This window comes from Misgurnus anguillicaudatus, chromosome 24 (genome assembly GCF_027580225.2).
Source record: "Misgurnus anguillicaudatus chromosome 24, ASM2758022v2, whole genome shotgun sequence".
Taxonomy (NCBI): domain Eukaryota; kingdom Metazoa; phylum Chordata; class Actinopteri; order Cypriniformes; family Cobitidae; genus Misgurnus; species Misgurnus anguillicaudatus.
The window spans coordinates 43649986-43671892 of NC_073360.2; the positions used below are offsets into that span (position 1 = coordinate 43649986).

At 37.1% G+C, this 21907-nt stretch overlaps 1 protein-coding gene across 4 annotated transcripts in view; it reads left to right on the top strand.

Annotated features, from left to right (window-relative positions):
- LOC129439007 (uncharacterized) overlaps window positions 1-21907 on the top strand; it is a 109430-nt gene that overhangs the window by 70935 nt on the left and 16588 nt on the right. Inside the window, exon 3 of one of the 4 annotated variants that reach the window (XM_073863497.1) lies at window positions 14885-18989. The exons of the other annotated variants lie outside the window; for them this stretch is intronic. Coding sequence (XP_073719598.1) covers window positions 14885-15741 — 857 coding nt within the window. The 3' untranslated portion in view covers window positions 15742-18989. Of the gene's footprint in view, window positions 1-14884; window positions 18990-21907 lie in introns of those variants that run through there. 4 annotated transcript variants of the gene reach the window in all.

Genomic DNA, 21907 nt, shown 5'->3' on the forward strand with positions numbered 1-21907 from the left:
CCTTAAGTCCCATTTTCCCTTAAAAACTTAAGGGACTATAACAGGTCCCTTAACGTCACGATGGCTGATTTTATTGTTATTTTAGAAAATGAAGTACCAACGCGCATTTCTAACGATCGAAATAATCCCTTAGAGAAAAGTGATGCGCATTTATTATGAGAATAGCGGCTTGATCGTCCGTCAATCTAAAGTGCTTCAAGTTTGAATTACTTTCAGGTTTTATACATGCGGCACTTTGCAGTCTGTTATTTGCGATGTTTCATTGTACACAAATCTGCCGTCTGTTGAGCTGCGTGCGTTGATTTGTTTACGCTGTGAGATTTTGTAACTATAGCAACCGCTTCTCCACTGCCGTGTTTTGGCAGAGACTACTGTAAAATACTTAGTATAAACACTTAGGTAAGGGTGACAGTTAAGACCTTTGTTGCAACGCTCTTAAATAAATCCCTTACCTTAGGGATTTTTTCTCCCTCAGGGAAACCCTCACTTAAGGAGTTTCATGCATCCGGGCACTGGACGTAAACGCCCACTGCTATGATTGGACAGCTTCATTCCCCGTCATTACATGTGGGGAAATGTTTTAAAAACATTAATGTGATAAAAATAGCAGCCGAACACAAATATGTTTGAGCCACAAAAGATTCTGGGTGCTAAAGATAATACACATAAATGACAATACGTATAGTAAAGTACAAACAAAACTCGACGTGACTAAATTACCGTATACAACACAGTAAGCGCACATCAGAATCTAAACTGCGGCTGATAGGGGTGTAACGGTACGTGTATTCGAACTCGTATTTAAAAGCGCATGTTAAACGCGTGTCAACGCGCTGCTTTGTTCTTTCAAAAGTGCGTGAGAGGTTGCGCGTCTTTCGTTGCTACGCATTCATGAGACGCGCTTTCTGTGAGAGCGAGAATAAGGAATGCGTGATCAGATTTTTCATCTGCACCTCACGTCAATCATATCATTGTCACAACGCGATCAGCTGGTCGGGACACGGACGAGCTGTAACCCGGGCTTACTCAGCTGTTACTCAGCTGCGGAGGGGTTCGTTAGTAAAGTCACAGGCAGCTTACATTGACAACACAAGCAAAGAATAGGAGAAACGTGCAAAAGATCAAAGATGGCTATGTATGCAACTCACTAATCTCAAAATGAGTGTATAATAAGTATATCATCATGTTGCTTGCTATGCAGTTACACATAGAGCAGTAATATTATTTTTATACAGAGATGGTACATAGCCAATTCAATACTGTGAGTTAAACAATCCAAAATAAATCAAAACAGAAAATTTTTGGTGGCAAAAATGTAGGCTAATTGTTCATAAATGTATTTAGGAATTGAATTTGTTAGTTCAAGGTTTTAGTAGAAAAAGTTTAAGAGAAGGCTAAGAAAAGAGTTACCTTCTGTTATAAAATAATGTAAAAAAAGAACTTTGCAGTAGTATTTTATTTATTATTTTTTCATTTTATATATATTTTATGTTATATTTTAATAAAAAGTGTTTAAAAAAGTGTTAACAAATTGTAAAAAAGTTTATAGTAATAAACAACCTGCAGTTTAATGTTTGCATTTTCCCCTTACTGTACCGAAAATGAACCGAACCGTGGCTTCAAAACCGGGGTTCGGACCGAACCGTGATTTTTGCGTACCGTTACACCCCTAGCGGCTGATAAATCCTTATCAATAACTTTGTATATTTCTATGATAAAAAAGTTGTTTTGTTGAGTGTTTGACCTTTCAAACGCAACTCGCCTAAATTACCGTATACAACACAGTAAGCGGGCATCAGAATCTAAACTGCGGCTGATAAATCCTTCTTTATCAATAACTTTGTATATTTCTACCTTTTAAATTACAGTTGTATTGTTAAGTGTTGTACCTTTAATAATCGTTTAATGTTTTTAGTAAATTAAAACAGTCAAACATAACGTTACGTGTTTAAACACGAATGTTACAACAGACATATCAAGCGATCTCTTCTAACAAAGCAATAGTGAAACGCAGTCACTTAAATAAAGTAAAATGTCTTACTGTGAATACTGCTCAGGGCTCCAGACTAACTTTTTTCACTAGGAGCACAGGTGGCCCCCAACTGAAAATTTTAGGGGCACAACCAGAAAATTTAGGGGCGCACAACATAAATCAACATGCTAACCTAATCTACTAATTTCCACTGTATTACTAATAAATACTTTAATAATAGATGCAGAAATTACAAATGTGATGTTTCAAATTCAGTGTCACATTTTATTCTGCACTTTTGAAGATGCAACAACAAGGTAAACTGATAGCCCCATCACTGCCATGACAGTACAAATAGTAAACAAAATACCATACATTCAGAATAAAAAAGTGCTTAGTTACAAAGTGCTTAGTAACCTTTCGGTCATTTCACAGCTATAAACACTACTTAAATGTATGTAACTCTGCATCATCATCCGACGGTGACACTGTAGACCAGGCGTCTCCAACCTTTTTTCATTGAAGAGCTATACTTTCTAAAAAATAAAAGTGGTCGAGAGCTACTTGTGTCACGTAATACCTAAATCTCTTAGATAATGTACCTCTCAAATTCAGTTTGAGTTTTTGTGTACACGTGTTATCAGAAGAATTTATTTTAATAGAAAACACTTTGCATATTATCTTTACACATATTAATGAAATAAACACTGTAACAGTATTTAAATAAGTAGGTTCATTATAGCTGCAACTTTAACAACAAGTTAAAATATTTAAATGGGTGACTGAGTTTAACTGGAAAGATTTGAATGCATGTTTTTTTTTTTTTTTTTTGTAAACAAAGAACTGTAATACTCAACTTAATAACTATCAAAATATTAAATAGCTACATTTGGGATTTTTAAAATGAATATAAAATCCAAATGCGTTAAATGTCATGCCATTTCATTCAAGTGACATTAGCAACCACGTTAAATGGTATTTCAGTTTGTTTTTAATAAGAAGCCAGGCTTGTAAGCATTGTTGGGCGTGTGTGTGTAAAGTTTTAACGCATCATCCGTTTTGGGAGACGCGGGTGTGAAGTCTTGCGATGCGGACTTGCGGAGACATGCGTGAGTATTTAATAAGCATAGAGACACAGGCTGCGCGTGTGCGTCAAGTTTAAACACCTGTCTGTTGTGGAAGACGCGCGCGCAAAGTCTTGCAATGCGGAAACGGGCGCGAGTATGTAACAAGCATTGAGTGAGACAGGCTGCGCGCATGCTTTAAATTGAAACCCCTTGTCAGTTTAGGAGAAGCACTGTTTTTGAATCATACATTTTAAATTACTGATGTCATATACGCAAGTCTACACAGCTCAACGCGACGTCAAACGTACCCAGTCTTTACTACCACAGGCGCTTGTAACACTAACCAGACATCCAAATGCCGCCATAACCACAGAAAATAAATACATAAACCCACGAGCGAGCTACCTGCAATTAACTTACCGGCAGATCGCGAGCGACGTGTTGGAGACCCCTGATGTGTGTATTTGCGTGCGCTCGCGTCTCATTGATTATTTCAATTCTCATTGATTATTTCATTGATCATTGACGTGCCCCTTCCACGTTTAATGTATAAAAAATACGGAGGGTGGGGGAGGCAAATTTACTGGTCGCACATGTGCGACTGGATGTAAAATTCAGTCGCACACTCTCAAATTTTGGTCGCAAAATGCGACCATTTGGTCGCAGTCTGGAGCCCTGCTGCTGTGTCATTGTCGTCAGATCCAATATTAGTGGTGCTTTTAATCACAGTCTCTCTGCAAATCCAGCATCGACTTCTTTACAAATGAATCCGTGTTCACAAAGTTAACAAACAGTCCCCACACGAGCTGGAACTTCTTCAAAAGCAAACTTTATCCACGCATTCCTAATGTTATGTTCCAAGTTTTCGAATGCGTTTCGAAAATGCGTTTCCATGGTCAGTCTATCATAACAGATAACCACGTCAAAATAAAAGTCTCTCAGAAAAAATGTATTTAAAAGTCATTTTGGTTACATTTGTCAATCTTTAAAGACATGTTTACTTGTTGAGACACATGTGTGTCACGCAAAGCTGTGGGCGGGACTACAAAAGTGGTGGTTGTATTTGGCTTTGGGAGGTGCTTCAATTCTACTTGATGTCATATTTTTTCGAATTCCAGACTGGCTTGTTTTACTGGCTTGGTGCCAAAAACTGTTATATTTCAGTAGCACAGATGTTTTCAGTTCTGAAACTTGCAGGATGTTCATTTAAGTATGATGACCTCTTATATAACAATTATCAAGTTAAAATTGAGTATTTGATTCACCGCTCCTTTAAAGGCGGAGTCCACGATGTTTGAAAAACGCGTTGGAAAAGGAGACGGGCCGACTACCAAAACACACTTATAGCCAATCAAATCAAATCAAATGCCGGGTTGCGTATGTGTGGGGCGGGTCTATCAACAGAAGGTCCAGATTCTATTGGGGTAGGGACGTGTTTGTTTGGGTGATTTCAAATATCAACACTGGCTTTCAAACATCGTGGACTCCGCCTTTAATGGCAGCTAATCTTCTTGGGGTCCTCTTTAAAATTATTCACAACATAAAATTACACAAAGTAGGGCTGAACGATACATCGAATTGTAATCGTCATCGCGATATGAACTCACGCGATGAACACATCGCAACAGACAGCCTTGAGGCGATGAATGAAGGGAAAACTGTAAGCGCATGTAATAAACGTTTGACCTATCACGTTTAGTCCTGAAGAAATGTGCTGCGTCCGAAATCGCCTACTACCATACTAGTATGCAAAAAGCACTACTTTGCTACTATATAGTATGGAAGTAGACGGTTTCGGACGCAGCGATGGTTTGCGCGTTCATGCTATTAGGCCAATCAGGGGAACCCCCAAGTCAGCTACGCTCAGATTGATTTGTGAGGTGTCAGTTGCGACACTGTGCCTGTTAACAAAAACTATGGCAGTGGAAGGAGAGAAGAGTGAGGAAAATGTGTTGTCAGACGAAGACCTTGTGGTGAAAATGAACAGCACTTCAGCTATATCATGGAATTATTTTGGATTTAGGAGAGATGACGCTGCAAACACAGGTACTGTGGAAGCGGTGATTCTCATATTGCGTCTATTGTGCGCTCAAGATCATTATTTTAAATGTATGTGTGCTCTGTAAACGCCGCGGTCGCGACACGCTCGTTTTTTCCAGGTATTTCAAAAACATTTTAACTTTTCAGAATGATCGTCAACTCAACATTAAACAATGCCATCGCACATCGCAACTTTTCCTCACATCCTTCAGCCCTAGCAAGTGGTGCAATCAATTAAATTTTTATTCTGATCCATTTGTATTTTTTTAATATGTAGACCAATTTATTTAATTTGAATAAATTTGTATGTCTTTTATCAGACTTACCAATTGTTATAATTTATATTTGTGCTGGTCAGTTATGAACAATAGCAAAAACTTGGGAATTTGGTGGGGCAGAGGGGCCCCTCCCCTAACAGATGTTGTCTCACTCCAAACTTTTAAATAAAACCTGAAAGCCCTGCATTCGCCACAACAAACTTGGTCAGACATTTAAGTTTATCACCTGATAGAACACAATAAGTATCAAAAGTCTGTTGATCATGCAAGACCATCATCCCGCACTCAACCATCCATGTCATGGTCTCATTTAACCACTTATGTTTGTATTGAATGTAGCCTACTGCACAGTTACTGCTGTTAATTTTAGTTGGTTACAGTTATTGTTTTCAATAGCCAAACCAAGTTTAGCCTCTTAAATACCAAATAAACATCTTGTTTATTTATACTTTCATTCTTTCTTGTTTGATAAGGAAAAAAAACGGAAATCGGATCGGAATCAGCCAATTTGCTTGTTAAGAAAATCGGTATAAAATCGGCCATGAAAAATCAAGATCCTGCATCTCTAATAACTTTATCAATCATTTGCAAATGTACTTCGCAAATAATGTAAATACGGGAGACATTCAAAGTAATTTCAGAATTATCCAGTGATCGTGGCAACATGATCAAAATAAACTTTTTTACCGCAGTAATAATATTTAACGGGTACACTTTTAACGTAGGTTTGAAAGAAACCTAAACATTTAGTCATGTGTCAATCATCATTAAAATCACATCGTAAACGGGAGTCTCGGTGCCTCAGCGACATCAACTCAACTGATCAAAGTTTAGTTTACCATTGTCAGATTTATCGTGCCCTTCACACAGCTCTATCCCAGGTTTTCTTATGATGTTAACCTGAGAACAATGGCTTTCTCCGTGAAGATTAATTTTGGCAGGCTAATGTCTCACAAAGTGAGCCAGAAACCCTGGAATCGCCCTCTTATGAAGAGAAAATGATGAAGGGAGAAGATTTTGATATCGTTTGATCTAAAAACGGATTGGCGACTAACTGCAGTGATTATTTGCCTTCAGGCATATCACAACGACTGATTGAACGACTGATATGGTGCATGGTCCTTTTTGGCGATATCTTTCTTTTTTTCTGGGGAAAATAATTATAAAAGTAACTAAAGCTGGGTTTTGTCAAAAATACATAAAAATGTGTACCTGAAGACAATCGGAGGCGGAGCACTTTAGAACAACTCCGGGGAAGTGATTAGAGCCCGACCGATAGGGATTTTTGGGGGCCGATGCCGATATTAATTCGAAAGAGCCGATTTATAAGCTGATATTTTAATTTAGAAAATAAACTGGATAGTAGACCCATTTCCTATAAACTGCACTTACACAACATTCAATAGCAAATTATCTGCCTGTTCTACGTATGTGGGCTGTATAAATCATTTTCCAGAAGGCATTATGTTAAAAAAGCCTTAAGGGGATCGCACACCGGCCGCGCAGCGCCGCGCCGTTCAAAAAAAATGTAACACATTGTTTTCTATGAGTGTGGCGCCTGTCCGCGCCGCCCAGCTGTGACTCAGGAAGTTGTTCAAATCCCTGTTGCGCCACACAGCGCCACTCACATAGTTTAATATTAAATAACATCATATTCGTCCCAAATCATTAAGGATTAACATTGGCTGCCAAAGTATATTTTACATTTTGAAGTAGACGCTATCTGACGAAGCTTGCGCTATTTAATGTGCACTTCCGGTTTACAATACCTCCGAGTTCTCCTAGGCGCGACGCGATGCGGCGCTGAGCTGCGCGGCCGGTGTGCGATCCCCTTTAGATTACAGTCTCAATGAACAATATTATTACAACATTTTCCTGTTATGTCTGTAAAGCTGCTTTGAAACAATCTGTATTGAAAAAAGAAAGTGCTTGTTCAGTTCAGCTCACATTTATTTACATGTCCCCTCTGGTTTAATAATTTCTGACGCACATACTGTAGTTACTGTAACTACACTATATTTGTTCTTACAGACACATTCACAACGGACCCGTATATCTTCTCCCCTTCTCTTTGTGCAGTCTGAATCAAAACATTGTCATGCGCTGGCGAACGTAAAGTTACTGTTACCGAGTTCTGCACAGAGGCACATATACTGTAGCCTGTTTAGTAAATTTCTTCACTTTACATGCGATATATTTTATCTTATCGGTGGCTCTAGAAGTGATGTATGATAAAAGTATCAAGTATCATTTTGGTGTGAACTATTGTTGTGGCAAAAAGTCTTAGCTTGAATCTTCATAAGAAAAAATACTCAGGAGACAATGGTTCCAGGTGCCAAACAAAAATTACTTTATTCGCTCGAGCCAACAAAGTGAGACAATCAATACCCCTCATAGAGGCGCTCAAAGATCATCTGCCCTCCCAACATCTGACTCCATTTTTTATACAGTAAGATCAAAAACTTCTTATCTGAGATGACGTATACTCTTCTAATTGGTCTTGGCTTGCCATAATTAATTTATTTGTTTGATGTGCAGCTGAATCCTTCTTCATATCTAAAATGACATAGCCTATACAGCTGGACTTCTCAAATCTTAAAATGACGGCTCTGTTTGTCGGTTATTTCGACCTTGTTTCTAAAAATAATTGTGGCGAGAATAATCGGGGTATAGTCGCAGGATTGCACCTGGTCTCTTTTAATTAGGAAACTGAGAAATGAAAGTTAACTAATCTAAAATGACGTCCTCTTGTTTATCGGTTATGTCGACCTTTCTCATGAGAACAATCAGGGTATAGTGTTTTAATTAGGAAACTGAGAAAACGAAAGTTAACTAATCTAGAATGACGTCGTCTTGTTTTTCGGTTATGTCGACCTTTTCTCATGGCATAATGTAGAAGCAACAGGCCTTATAGGCCTAACAGGCCTTATAGGCCTAATATAATTTTAATATAGTATATGATCAATAATATACCCAACAAAAACCACTATACTATCCCTTAGTCTTAAGAGACTTAATCTCATTCTAGAAGTGTCACCATATAATGCAACAAGAATTGTGAAAGTCTCTGTGCAAATAAAATATATTGCTCCGCTTGACAACTCCTCCAAATAGTTGGTTAATATCAGGACTGACACCTGTATTCTGTCTATATGTGTAAATCTAGAAAAAGATACAGAATCTCAATTATTCGTCCTTCTTCGTAGGGCTGCACGATAATGAGAAAATATGCGATAGTTCCGTTGGGTGTTGCAATGTCGTTATGTCTTTCTTAAAGAAATTTTGATTTGCTTTTATTTTTATCATTTAGATATGTAATGAAAAACAGGTAATGCATATTCTAAAGATATAATTACATCTAACTCAGGCATAAAAAACTGCTATACATGTGACAAACAACTAGTAATGTGTGACCATAACCCAGTACTTGAATATTTACATCAATTTCATAAATTCAACCACTCCAAACTCTCTTTGCTTTCTCTTTGACATGAACAAAGTTGAATGCACTTTACTGCAATACTTGTGAAGATGACCCCCTTTAAAGGGATTTATTAACATTGTTAGAGGTGTAGAAAGACTAACTTTATACAATAATATGTATAGTATATTAAGTAAGGGATAATGTAGAGGCAGCCGGTAGGTATCGGGAAATAAGCCCCGACAGTGTGATCAGGACCCGACGCGAAGCGGAAGCGGTTATTATCTATTTTGTCAAGTTCAGTCTCAGTAAGCTGTCTGTGTCTTGTCATGGTTGTCCAGTGTTTGTCACAAGATGGCACCAAACAAACAGTAATCTTTATTGGCGCGGAGCGATTTTACTCGTAAAAGTGGTACCGGCTATGCGTTATTATTTTGGAGCGGTTATTATTCGAAAAGAGCGAACCTGCAAATGTCTCAACTGACCAATCAGAATCAAGCATTCCAGAGAGCCGTGTAATAATGATAGACAATGTAGGTCTAAAGATTATAAAGTTGAACTTGATAGGTTTGTGTAGAAGCAGTAAAAGTGCCTCTCTTTCTATTCCTCTCTTGCAGATTAAAAGAGCTTAATCCGTCATTATTTCATATTCAAAAGTATACTCTATATAAAGTATGGAGGGTCAGCTTGACTGTTTGACCGTTTGAGCTATAATGGCTCGTTCAGTGCAATGGGCTTGGCATTAACATTGGTTATTGCATCTTTGTAGCAAACATTTTAGATATAAAAAGACGGTTCATTAATAATAATATTTTTAAAATGGGAGAAAGAAAGTGCAGCGCGTGGCCGTGAGTTTATATAAAAGAGTCAGTTTTCATTGCCATAGAAACCAGGGGCACGCTTGAGTCTGCACATGCGCTATAGAGCGTTAGTGCTGTCTGACTCTGTCCACGGCCGTTCTCTGATCGACTCGGGTACAGAGGTGTAAAGAGTAGCTGAAAGCCATACTCGAGTAAAAGTACAAATTCCTTACTGTAAAAATTACTCCACTACAAGTTACAAGTCACCAATTTAAATACGACTTGAGTAAAAGTATTAAAGTAACCCAATTTAAAAGTACTCAAGTATTTTTACTCGTACTGAATGTTGGCTCAAAGATGCACTAGTCCTCAACACAAAGAGACATTGTAGGTCTGGCCAGTAAAAACTAAGAGTTTATTTATGAGGTTTTATTTCCTAATATAGAAAAGAAATTAAACACCTCAAAATTTTACCTGGCAGAACAAACACAGATTGAACATTGTCATAGTCTTTTGACTAAAATTTAATTTAGTTTTAGTCATATTTTTGTCATCTGAATTGATTTAGTTTTAATCTAATTTTATTCAACTAAATGCCATGAGATTTAGTCTAGAAATCTACATTAAATTTAATATAAACCCATTTAATTTTAGTCTAGTGTCATTGTGTACTTGAATGTGCCATGCTGAAAAATATATAGCCTAACTTTGTGATATAAATATATGGTAACACTTAACAATAAGGTTCATTAGTTAACATTAGTTAGCTACATTAGTTAACATGAACTAATAATGAACTGCACTTATACAGCAATTTTTCATCTTTGTTAATGTTAATTTCAACAATTACTAATACTTTATTAAAATCTTGTTAACATTAGTTAATGCACTCTGAACTAACATGAACAAACAATTAAAGCTTAAATTTTTATTAACTAACATTAACAAAGATGAATAAATAATGTAACAAATGTATTGCTCATGGTTTGTTCAAGTTGGTTAATACATTAACTACTGTTAACTAATGAACCTTATTGTAAAGTGTTACCAAATATTCTTATATAGGCCTATCCTAAAAAAGATATAATTTTAATATTTAAAAAATTCCAGTGAACTAAAATTACACTAACAGAAATATGATAATGCATATTAAAAACAGGAAGTTGTTCGTTTGAAAGATTAATGGTAAACACATGTAGTATGTAACACCACTATCTCACATAAAGTGCACTACATTTCTTCAGTCATGCATCCCTCATACATTACAGCATACTTGATTAAATGTGAGGACAGTGAAATTGTACTTATTATCAATCTTATAATGTACTTAAGTTACTCGGGCAATCAGTACAGGACCTCGCTGGTTTATTATGGCTTATATAGTAAGTTATATCAAGTTATGTAACTTACCAGCTCAGGTTAGCTGATAAAATAGCATCAGAGTATATAAACATTTGTGCTTGCCTTTGATTTGCGGGATGACCCGATCCTGCGATCGCGCTTCACTTTTGTTTTGATTGTAGCATCACATGTTTAACAAAGGGTCCCTTGACTGAAGCAAATGTGATATGCATCCATATGTTTGCTCTTTATCTCTTCTCTCAGACCAGACGCAAACTTTTCTCTACAGTTTATGACATACGCAGCACGCAGATGTCCCGCTACGGTGGCTCAACGCAAGTCATTCAGCGTTTGACATTAAAGTACCGCGAGACCAGACTTCTCCATATGCATTTGATTCGCTCTCGCAGTACTTTGATTTCATACGATTGCTCTGCGCAGCGCCAAATGAAGTTCCTCAGTTGTGTGTGTGCGTGTAACCTCGCGACCACAGATTCTATCCATCATCACCCTCTGACACTTTTGTTTCGTTTTTATTTGACGAATAAACAATGTAGCGAGTAACGTTAAGTGTCATTTCAAATGTAGTGGAGTAAAGAGTACAAATACCCAATCAAAAATGTAATTGAGTAGAGAGTAAAAGTTGCCTATATTTTTGATACTCAGTACAAGTACAAAGTAGCCCAAAAAATACTTAAGTACAGTAACGAAGTACATTTACTCAAGTACTTTACACCTCTGCTCGGGTATAATCAGACCCAGTACCTGAAGTAATTAATATGTGGCCGACTCGGACTCGAATCACCGTGTCCTTCCGTGAAGACCTTTAATGGATACAACTATGATCAAGTTCAGGAACATGGAAGGAGACAATGTGACACTGAGCTTGCTTTGCGTCACACCCAATTAATCAAGAAACGGAGAGCACGTGAACGCACAGCAAACTCATCTGAAAAGACACAACGTGCTTGCACGCATAATGTCATTATCATGGGCAAAAAAGACAAAATTTCATGCCAAATATACATGGGGGGTTGTTAAAGGTGCAATTTGTAAGATATTTGCAGTAAAATGTCCAAAAACCACTAGGCCAGTGTTATATATTTTGTCCAGTTGATTACTATCAATATCTGTAATGTTTTCAACTACTTGAAAATTGTGAGAAAATTTCCATTCAAAACATTGTTACGGGGCAGTGCAGTCTCCTGTCAATGACGTTAATATCCATGTGACCCTTTGTCACCGCCTTTACTGACGTAACCCACATGAACACTGGTCGAGCTCGAAAAAATAAAATGGCGGCCAAGGAAGCGGCTGGAGCACAAATTTAGTGTAAATAAATGTATGTTTTCACTTTTTACACATTTTAATTGCATTTCTAGCGAGAAATTAGTATTGTAGTTTTCAAATATGTGATTAGTTATCACAAAGGCGCTCTCTGTTTATATTTCAAACACGCTGCCTTTGAAGTGTTTTGGAAAGCCTTTCTCTGAGCTGCCTTCAGGCCTCCGAGTCCGAAGTCATGTCCTCATGAGGCAGCGAGGCAACAAGTCCTCACAGCCTTGAGGTTTCGGACGCAGCCAGTGTTGTTTTCAATTCAATTCAATTTTATTTATTTACAGCTTTACATTAATAGAAGCAGTAAAAGCACAGAAAAACGACAGATAGCACAACATAATAATAAATAGCATAAGCAGTCAAATTTGCTGCGGCTATGACTCGACATTATGAGCGAGCGTATTACTAATGAAACGTCTAGAAGAAGCAGCTAAGTTAAGCCCAAGCAGGCTACCTCCCCGGGGTAAAAAAACCCCTAGGAGAAAAAAAAACAAAAACCCCGGGTTGTTTAGCCGAGGAAATAAAAAATAAAAAGTCCTAGGAGGGAAAAACCCTTGGGAGATATACATGTATATACACACATATAAACGGATAAGGAGATTAAGTGGGTTCTGCAGGTGATCTTTGGTCAGGCATCAGCTGGGCATCACATTGAGGGACGACCAGTAGATCAGAGGTGTGTCGACTTTCACATTTACCGGAACTGGGTCTGTTTGTCCCATTGTCCTCAGGGTCGAGGACAAGACAGGGAGAGAAAAACAAAATCATATTAGCGTAGGGGCTGTTCACATGTAATGCAAGTGTCACACAGTGATGTGGTTTAATCAGCTTAGTTTCAGACAGACTAACTATTGCGGCATAATTATATTATCCACAGTTGAGGATTTTGCAAATTGGGGGCCCACTGCGACGGTATATATGGTAACTAAGGGTCACCTTCCGATCTTTAAGAGAAAATGAAACCTGTCGACCCGTTTGACTAAGGCCTGTAACCCCACTGTCGTCGTTAATGCAGGTTCAGTGGCAAACGGGTCTATATTGCATACTATTTACAAGATCACAAGAAAACGCCAAAATCGCAACCCGACCATACGTGCCAACCCGTTTGACTAAGGCCGGAAGCCCCACTGTCGTCGTTAATGCAGGTTCAGTGGCAAACGGGTCTGTATGGCATACTATTCCCAATACAAAGAAATCGCCACAATCACAACCCAACCATACGTGCCAACCCGTTTGACTAAGGCTGGAGGCCCCACTGTCGTCGTTAATGCAGGTTCAGTGGCAAACGGGTTTGTATGGCATCCTATTCACAGGACACACGGAAGTTCCAAAATCGCAATCCGACCATAGGTTAAGATAAGGTTTTTATTTATTTATTTGGTTGGTCTGTGTTATGATCGCGAGTGCTTTGTTCCGTACAAATAACTATTTCGAGTTAAGTACCTTTCCTAGACAAATTATGTGAATGCTTTGTTGAAGAGAAAAGTTTTCAGTCTAGATTTAAAATGATCGACTGTGTCTGATTCTCGGACATCGGTTGGTAAATCATTCCAGAGCTTAGGGGCTAAGTAGGAACAAATGTTGTGGACAAATGCGGAACTATGCGATAGCGCCTGTCGGGCTACGCGCTTGCTTATGAACTTATGGATAACTCTTTACCGTCTGCCGCTGGTTGTGTCAGCTCCTGTTACCGTACGGGCCAACCAAACGACCCAAGAAGAGTTTGGAACAAAACGAGAGAGGATCAATTTGTTGTTGCATTATCTGGATGGAGAGAGCTTCACAACAGCATTTAACTAGACAGAGATTCTGATCCTGCTTGTGTTTTACACGATGGGTGAGTTGTTTTGATTCGTAACCCTTCAAAAAACGTATGCTATTATATTGATCACAACATTACTGTAATCAGTGCGTCTTCCCGCGGACGATATGCACATCAAAGGTATTGTACAGCAATATAAATGGTCATTTTAAGACACTTCACAATAAGATTTGTACTGTCAATACATTATGTGAAAAATTATTGTAGATTGTAAGTTGAAAACTTAATTCTGTGCTGTGTTAACCATCGAATTTGGACTAATATAATATCTATGACTGAAAATTTCGTTTTGAACATCACATATAAACTTACATAATGAAATAAACGATGTCATCAAACGCAACATTTATAAGACTTGATTACCTTATCCATCAACGTGATTTCTCGTTCTCGTCTGATTCATGGCCATCAGCGGTTGAGTTAAAGACTACAAATCCCATAATTCCACGCTGCTTCAGAGCGTCAGTAGACAATATCATTGTTGTTGTTTGATCTGGCGCCATCTATCGGCGCAAATAATACAAACTGCATCTTTAATATACCTGGGAGAGCCGCCCAAGTAAAGTAAATGTGTGGGAAACACCTTCAGATTGGTGTAATTTGTACAATCTAAGCATGCAACACACAAATGATAGACACATAAAATAAATGTAAGTTATCGCAGCTCCATGCGATATGTATATCGCACACGCCCAGCGCGATGATAATGAATTTTTCTAATATATCGTGCAGCCCTACTTTTTTGTGTGAATAAGAATGAAAAGATGACAATTTAATTGTTTCATGTTTCTTTCAAAACACACAGAACAGAAACTCTTCACCAGATCTGAGATCAGCTTTACTACCTTACAAGAGAAGAAACTTCATTCAGAAGACCACAGAGACAAGAAGAAGAAGAAGAAGTTTCACTGTGAGCAGTGTGGGAGGATTTGTGTCTCTTCCTCTGATCTAAATGTTCACATGAGGACACACACTGGTGAAAAGCCTTTCAACTGCCCTGAATGTGGAAATTCCTTCAGAACCAAACAACATCTTAAAATTCATCAGAGAGTTCACACTGGAGAAAAACCTTACAAATGCTCTCAGTGTGACAAAACGTTTGCTCAGTCATGTCACTTCAAAGCCCACCAGAGAGTTCATACTGGAGAGAAACCTTATCACTGTAGTCTCTGTGGGAAGAGTTTTAGTCAATGGTCAATCTTAATAATTCACAAGAGAATTCACACAGGTGAAAAACCTTTCAAATGCTCTCAGTGTGACAAGACGTTTGCTCAGTCAGTTCACTTAAAAACCCATCAAAGAGTTCATACTGGAGAGAAACCTTATCACTGTAGTCTCTGTGGGAAGAGTTTTAGTCAATGGTCTTCATTACTAAATCATAAGGTAATTCATACAGGTGAAAAACCTTTCAAATGCTCTCAGTGTGACAAAACGTTTGCTTATTCAAGTCACTTCAAATACCATCAGAGAGTTCATACTGGAGAGAAACCTCATAACTGTAGTGTCTGTGGGAAGAGTTTTAGTCAACGGGCTTCATTACTAAAGCACAAGAGAATTCATACAGGTGAAAAACCTTTCAAATGCTCTCAGTGTGACAAAACGTTTGCTTATTCAAGTCACTTCAAATACCATCAAAGAGTTCATACTAGAGAGAAACCATAACACTGTAATGTTTGTTGGAAGAGTTAATAAACAGTCAGTCTTTGTAAAGCACCAGTGACCTTAATAAGGTTATGACACCAAAAACTTGTATAACATTTAAAATATTGTTAAAAGACAAGTTAATAGTAAAATAAGAACAAATAATCAAATTATGATCAATATCACAAGTAACCAGGCTTGGGAGGGCTACTTTAGAAATTTATTTTGTTACATTTACAAATTACTTCATAAAAAAGTATTTAGTAACCACAATATGAAAGTAATGTAACTGATAACTTTTGGATTACTTAAAACAACATCTTTTATTTATCAAGAATTTAATAGAATTTTATATAAAGGATTATACATGCATCTAGTGGCTACAATGTGGTATTACAGATTATTTTGTTTTATTTTTAACTAACATGTAGGCTACAAGGAAATAATAAAAACACAACATTTAAAAATTCTACACAATATACATATTAGTTTAATATAGGCCTACATGTTGACTAAAGCCGTGATCTTTCTTTAATTTGCCTGACTGAAGTTGGACCGTTGGCAGTGGGAGTTTCCCTGCGTTACATAGCAGTGAACAACCGAGATTATGAAAGGAACTTTTAGGTACTAAAAAAGGTACTCTCCTAATTTCTACAGATTCCAGCATCACTATAAGACTTACAACTGCGATCATACAAACCACTGACTTTTAAAGGAGTAATAAACACTACATGGCTAACATGATTTCTTTTATAGTCTTACCTGCAAATGCTTATTTAGGTTGGATGTCGAGTGACGAGTACTTCGATAAAGAACGTGTTTTCGTAACTGGAAGGCACTGTTTGCGTTGTACAACCATGTTGGTGGCAGTTTCTTTTTTTTAAACAAAATAGCAGCGGAATTTCCAAAAAATGAAAGCATTTTCCACACGGACAGTGTCGTTTGCGCATGCACCAGCGGGTGCCACTCGTGAGTCGTTAATCAAGCAACGCTTAATATAGTGTTGTTATGCAAACATACTGATTTATTTCGTTTTAAATATAACCATTGTAATGCTGAAAGTATTCCCGCTTTTTTCAAAAAGTAACTATAATCTGATTACTACATTTTTTCCAACAGATATTTTATCAAAACTTGTGACTACCAAAGACCTTAACATAAGAAACAATTAAAACAACATGTTTGCTTCACATAACCATTTACAATATATAATTTAGTTTTCTCTGACTTCATACCCTGCTGAAAAAAAACAGCACACCAGCACCAAAACGCAACATATGGTTGACTTGGTTTGGTGCTGGTTTAGCTGATGCTGATTCTGGTTTGGAGCTGGATTAGCTGGTGTTCACTAGCAAACCAGCACCAAAACACAACATATGCTGGTCTTGCTGGTACGCAGTTTTTTTCAGCAGGGTAATGTAACTTAAAATGAGGGCTGCATGATACATCGCATGCGATTGATTTACGCTTTACTATTAATCTATGGCGGGTTATCCGTGTATGGCGGATAAAACGTGCAAATAATAAATGTCTGATCGACCAACGAACGGCTTATCGAACGTTTGTCCGAACGTCTTCCAGGGCTCGAAATTGCGACCAGTTTGGTCGCATATGCGACCGAAATTTAATCTGTGCGACCTTAAAATATATTTGGGAGCATTTGTGCGACTGCCCATTTTGTTGTGACGCGAGTTGATTGTGATCCTGCGTGCTGGCGCTGTCCCAGGTTCAGTGTTCTCTTCAACGATACATAACCAATCAAATTTCACCATTAAGTTCTTGCGTTTAATGAAGACCGCAGATTGGCTAATATGAACGTCAGTCATTCCTTGTTGAAGCGCGGAAATGTGAAAAGACGAACGCGTTGCGAGCATGACGAGAGCGAGCCGATTACAGCCAAGGTTATTACTGTATTTTTTTGACGACAATCCGGATTCAAATGTAACTCCACCACCGGAAAATACGAGTTGATGTTAAACCTTTCAGAGAGAGTGGCTTAAAGATTTCGAGTGTCTCCATTATGAAAATGTAACTTACTGTGTTTACTGTAAATCCTGTACAACGGCGTTAATGGCGGAATCAAAACATTTTAAGCGCCAGACGTACCTTGCTTAAACATGGCGAAAGTGCCAAAAACACAAGACGTGTCATGACAAATGTGTTTATTATTGATGGAGACACCGACCTGTCTGTCAAAGTGTGTTTGATGGTGTATGTGCGCATGCGCTGGTGAATGGACATTCGACAAACATCCTTGAGGTCCATGTGTTGCTGTGGAATACAACAATGCTGATGGTATGTTTTTGTTGTATTTTTTAAAACATTGCCTATTTAGTAGTAAAAGCATCCTGGTAATGCAGTTATCAATACCAATATATATTAGCCTTCTATATTAGGGTCACTTTTGTAATGTCGCAATTAATCAGTGTTTTACGTGTTTGCTCGATTTCTATGTAATCTTAATCATGTTACCTGTAATTGTTAAATTATTATTGCTGCTATACTAATTTAACAGCATTTGGGTATTAATTTAGGAATTTATGCAGCAAAAAATAAAATAAAATAAAAAAGAAGACCAACTTTTAAATGCTGGCCATAGGACGTGTAAAGCCCGGTGGTGGTGTTTTATTTTTAATAAAATAAATCTATTAACATTTACATTGTAGTTGTGGTGCTTTTAAATTTTTGGATGGATGCGCCTAAATTTTTGCTGGTGCTCCGAACTCTTTAAAGTTGGGAGCACCAATGCTACCAAATAAAAAAGTTAATTTTGAGCCCTGTCTTCAACTTTTAGCATCTAGCAGCGTGTGTGACCCACGTGATGACCTGCCATGATGTCAACACCTTAAAATGTGTGTTTTTTTTTTCATTAGCTAAGGTGCCAAGCTGTTAAAGAGTATATGCGTGTATGTGTCCGGAAGCAAACATACTGTTCATAACTATATACAAGTGTTAATTCATGTTGTTTTTCATACAACAATTATAAATGTGTAAATAAAGTATCACATTTATCTCTTTTATAAACACTTTTGTTATGTGTCAAACTTGTTTATTTTATATTGTGTGCTATGTGATTTTCCGAATTGGTTTTAAAAGTCTTAATGTCACGGGACCATAATGTCATTAATTGTCCATTAACTTTGCTTTTACACTGAGAAAGGAACTGTTCAGATTATTCAGTAAATTCTTTGTTCATTTTTACAATGATTATGTCTTTTGACTTCTGCTATAGGCCTATTTTCTCGGCTGGTAAATGAAATTTTACATAATTATTCAGTATGTTGTCATTCTTTTTATTCTTTCAAGGAAAGTTAAAGGACCTATTATTGCATTGATATCATCTTGTCCAGATGCACAGTGTGATATGGTAGCACAATAGAAATGAACTGCAAGAGCTTGTAGAGAGGAGTAAAGACTGCTGAGAGGAACACCACTATATTTTGAATATACGTTGCATACTTGACAAGCTTGTCACACTTTCACTGCACAGACACCATATATTGTATAACAGGTTTCTTTTTACTTTATTATTATGACGATCACAGTTGAATGTAATGTGGTAATAAAAAAGGAAGTTATTGTACAGGTATCTATACAGATGAAAATAAGGGCTTTAAACTTCAACGTTTCATGTGCATATTAAAAAGAGAATAATTTAAAATAATTTATTTAATTCCTTTAAAAAATATTATTTTATCTTAGTGGAGAAAAGGAAACCGTAGAATTCATAATCTTAAAACGGAAGTTATATGATAAAAATAGAAAATAACAGCCTAGCAGGGATGATGGAATAGAAACTGTTGTGCTACTGGGTTTGTATACAGCCATGTATTTGTAGTAAATCAATCAGCTTTACTGCATGCTTATTTTTCATCAGAGAGAATAATAAGGCAACCTCACTATGAATTTAGGTCAAAAAAGACGTAAAACTTGTGTTTAATACCTCAGATTAGATAAATGGGCGGAGAGAAGGCGGTCGCGTGTGGCTGTTCGAACGCATTCAACCACATGTGCGTTCCGCAACTCCAAAGCGATCCGATCGAAAGTGGTTTGACCACCTCTGGATGTGGTTGAAAGTGGTCAAAAGTGGACGAGCTCAAAACGTTTTGAACACCGTTTACACCTGGCATTAACGTCGTCCACTTGTGATCTGATCGACGAAAACACATGTTAATGCCAAGTGTAAACAGCCTGAAACACATGAACACACACAGACCAGACGTCCACATTTCATGTCTCATTCACCAATGAGAAAACTGTGCTGTACAAAGTGAATAACAACATAAACAACTGTTTTAAATCAGAATACAGCACGTTTTCGGTTGTGTAGACGTAATAGTTTGCTTGTATTTTTGAAAACATAAATATTGTTATGCTAATTCTTAAAAATACACGAGTAACACATAGCTACTCATGTGCAGCTTGTCAATTCAGCAGGAAAGTTGGTTTGCCTCTGTTTACAAAGTGCACGTGAACACGCTGATGATGTATGATGTCTGCGTGAACAAGTTGCGTAGTGGCATGCAAAACACATTCACAGAAGAGGAGCAAAAATTGCATGTGTCCAATTATTGCGTTCGGTCCAAGTTCAATGATTTGTAGAACATTTAATAGTCTTATGTCTTTTATAGATGACATATGAAGAGTTTCATTGCAAAACGAGATAACTACCGTTTTGTTAATTGTTCAGAAATCTAGTTTTTTGGTTGTGCATTCCAATTAATTTCAATTCAACTGCAGTTGGTTTGTTTTAATTTAAACCTTCATAACTTAAAAATACAGCTAAGTAGCAGCATAAAACAAAATAATAACATGATAACATAATAATAAACATGTTTTGACAAAAATGTTAAAAAATGGATTTATCTCGTTTTGCAACGAAACTTCATATATTTATACAAATATATGTAGACATTTTAGCATAGTGATTAGTATCAGGATGTAAGGAGACTTCGTCCCCTTGGAATTATAAGGTTCTATCTGCGTTCTGAGCAGTTTTGAGATATTGAGCTTCAAAGTTTTTGCATTACATATAGGAAAACTTACATGGGGAAGAAGTTTCTTTCAAACATGAAAATAACAGGGACCCTAAATGCATTCTAAATATACAATATCAAAATCCTCTCAAATTTCTAAATGTGGATTTCTGGAAGGGGTCAAATGCAGATAGAACCTTCTAATTCTAAAATAACACTTTTTGCTAAGAATTATAAGGTTCTATCTGCCAAAACATTATTTAAACATTAAATATAAAATTAATGTTGTAACAATTTTTCAACATGTGTTCAACAAGTAACATTTTAATCCTTTCTATGACATTTAATATTTTTATTTTTAGCACTTTTATCTCTAAAAGTCTGATTTTACATTGCTCATATAGACCAGTTCAAATGATGTAATCAACACTGGTCCAGAAACACTTCCTGTTACAGTTTGTGAGAGTTATTTTTTTATTTCACATACATTATCATCTTTAAGATGTTTATTTAACTTCATTTAATTCAGGTTTATATGTTCTGTTGGTTTATTTTACCCCAACGTTTATCTAGTGTTAAAAAACGGAAACAGGAAGTGCTTCTGGACTAGTATTGTTTACATCTTTTGAAATGGTCTTTACAACATTGCTTCTTCCCTCTTCGGCCTCAGTTTCTCTACCATCCTCCTGTATAGTCGGGTTCATTACAAAATAGACAATTTTGTTTTAGCATGTTATACCATTCCCTACTGAAAAATCCAGCTAAGGCCAGCATAGCTGTGTTTTGGTCACTTTTTAAGCTGGTCTAGCTGGACTTAGCTACTGCCACCTTAAACCAGCTAAAACCAGCTACCAGCTTATGCTGGTCTGGATTGAGCAGCTACAGGCTACAATCATTCTGAAATCCGGAGGTAACTGCTTTAATCTTTATCTTTTACATGTTTACATTTTGACATAGCAATCATAACTTACTGTAAACACACTTTTTTGGGTAGGTTATTTCGTTTTTTCTGTATTTTTTATCTTAGTGCTTGCCTCTTAATATCAGGAACTAAGAAGCTAGCACTGCTGGCTAGTGTGGTGTCTAACTATGAAAACAATCTCCTCAGTAAGACCTAAAAAAAAAGACTTCCCCTACTGAAAAATCCAGCAAAGACCAGCATAAGCTGGTAGCTGGTTTTAGCTGGTTTAAGGTGGCAGTAGCTGGTGTAA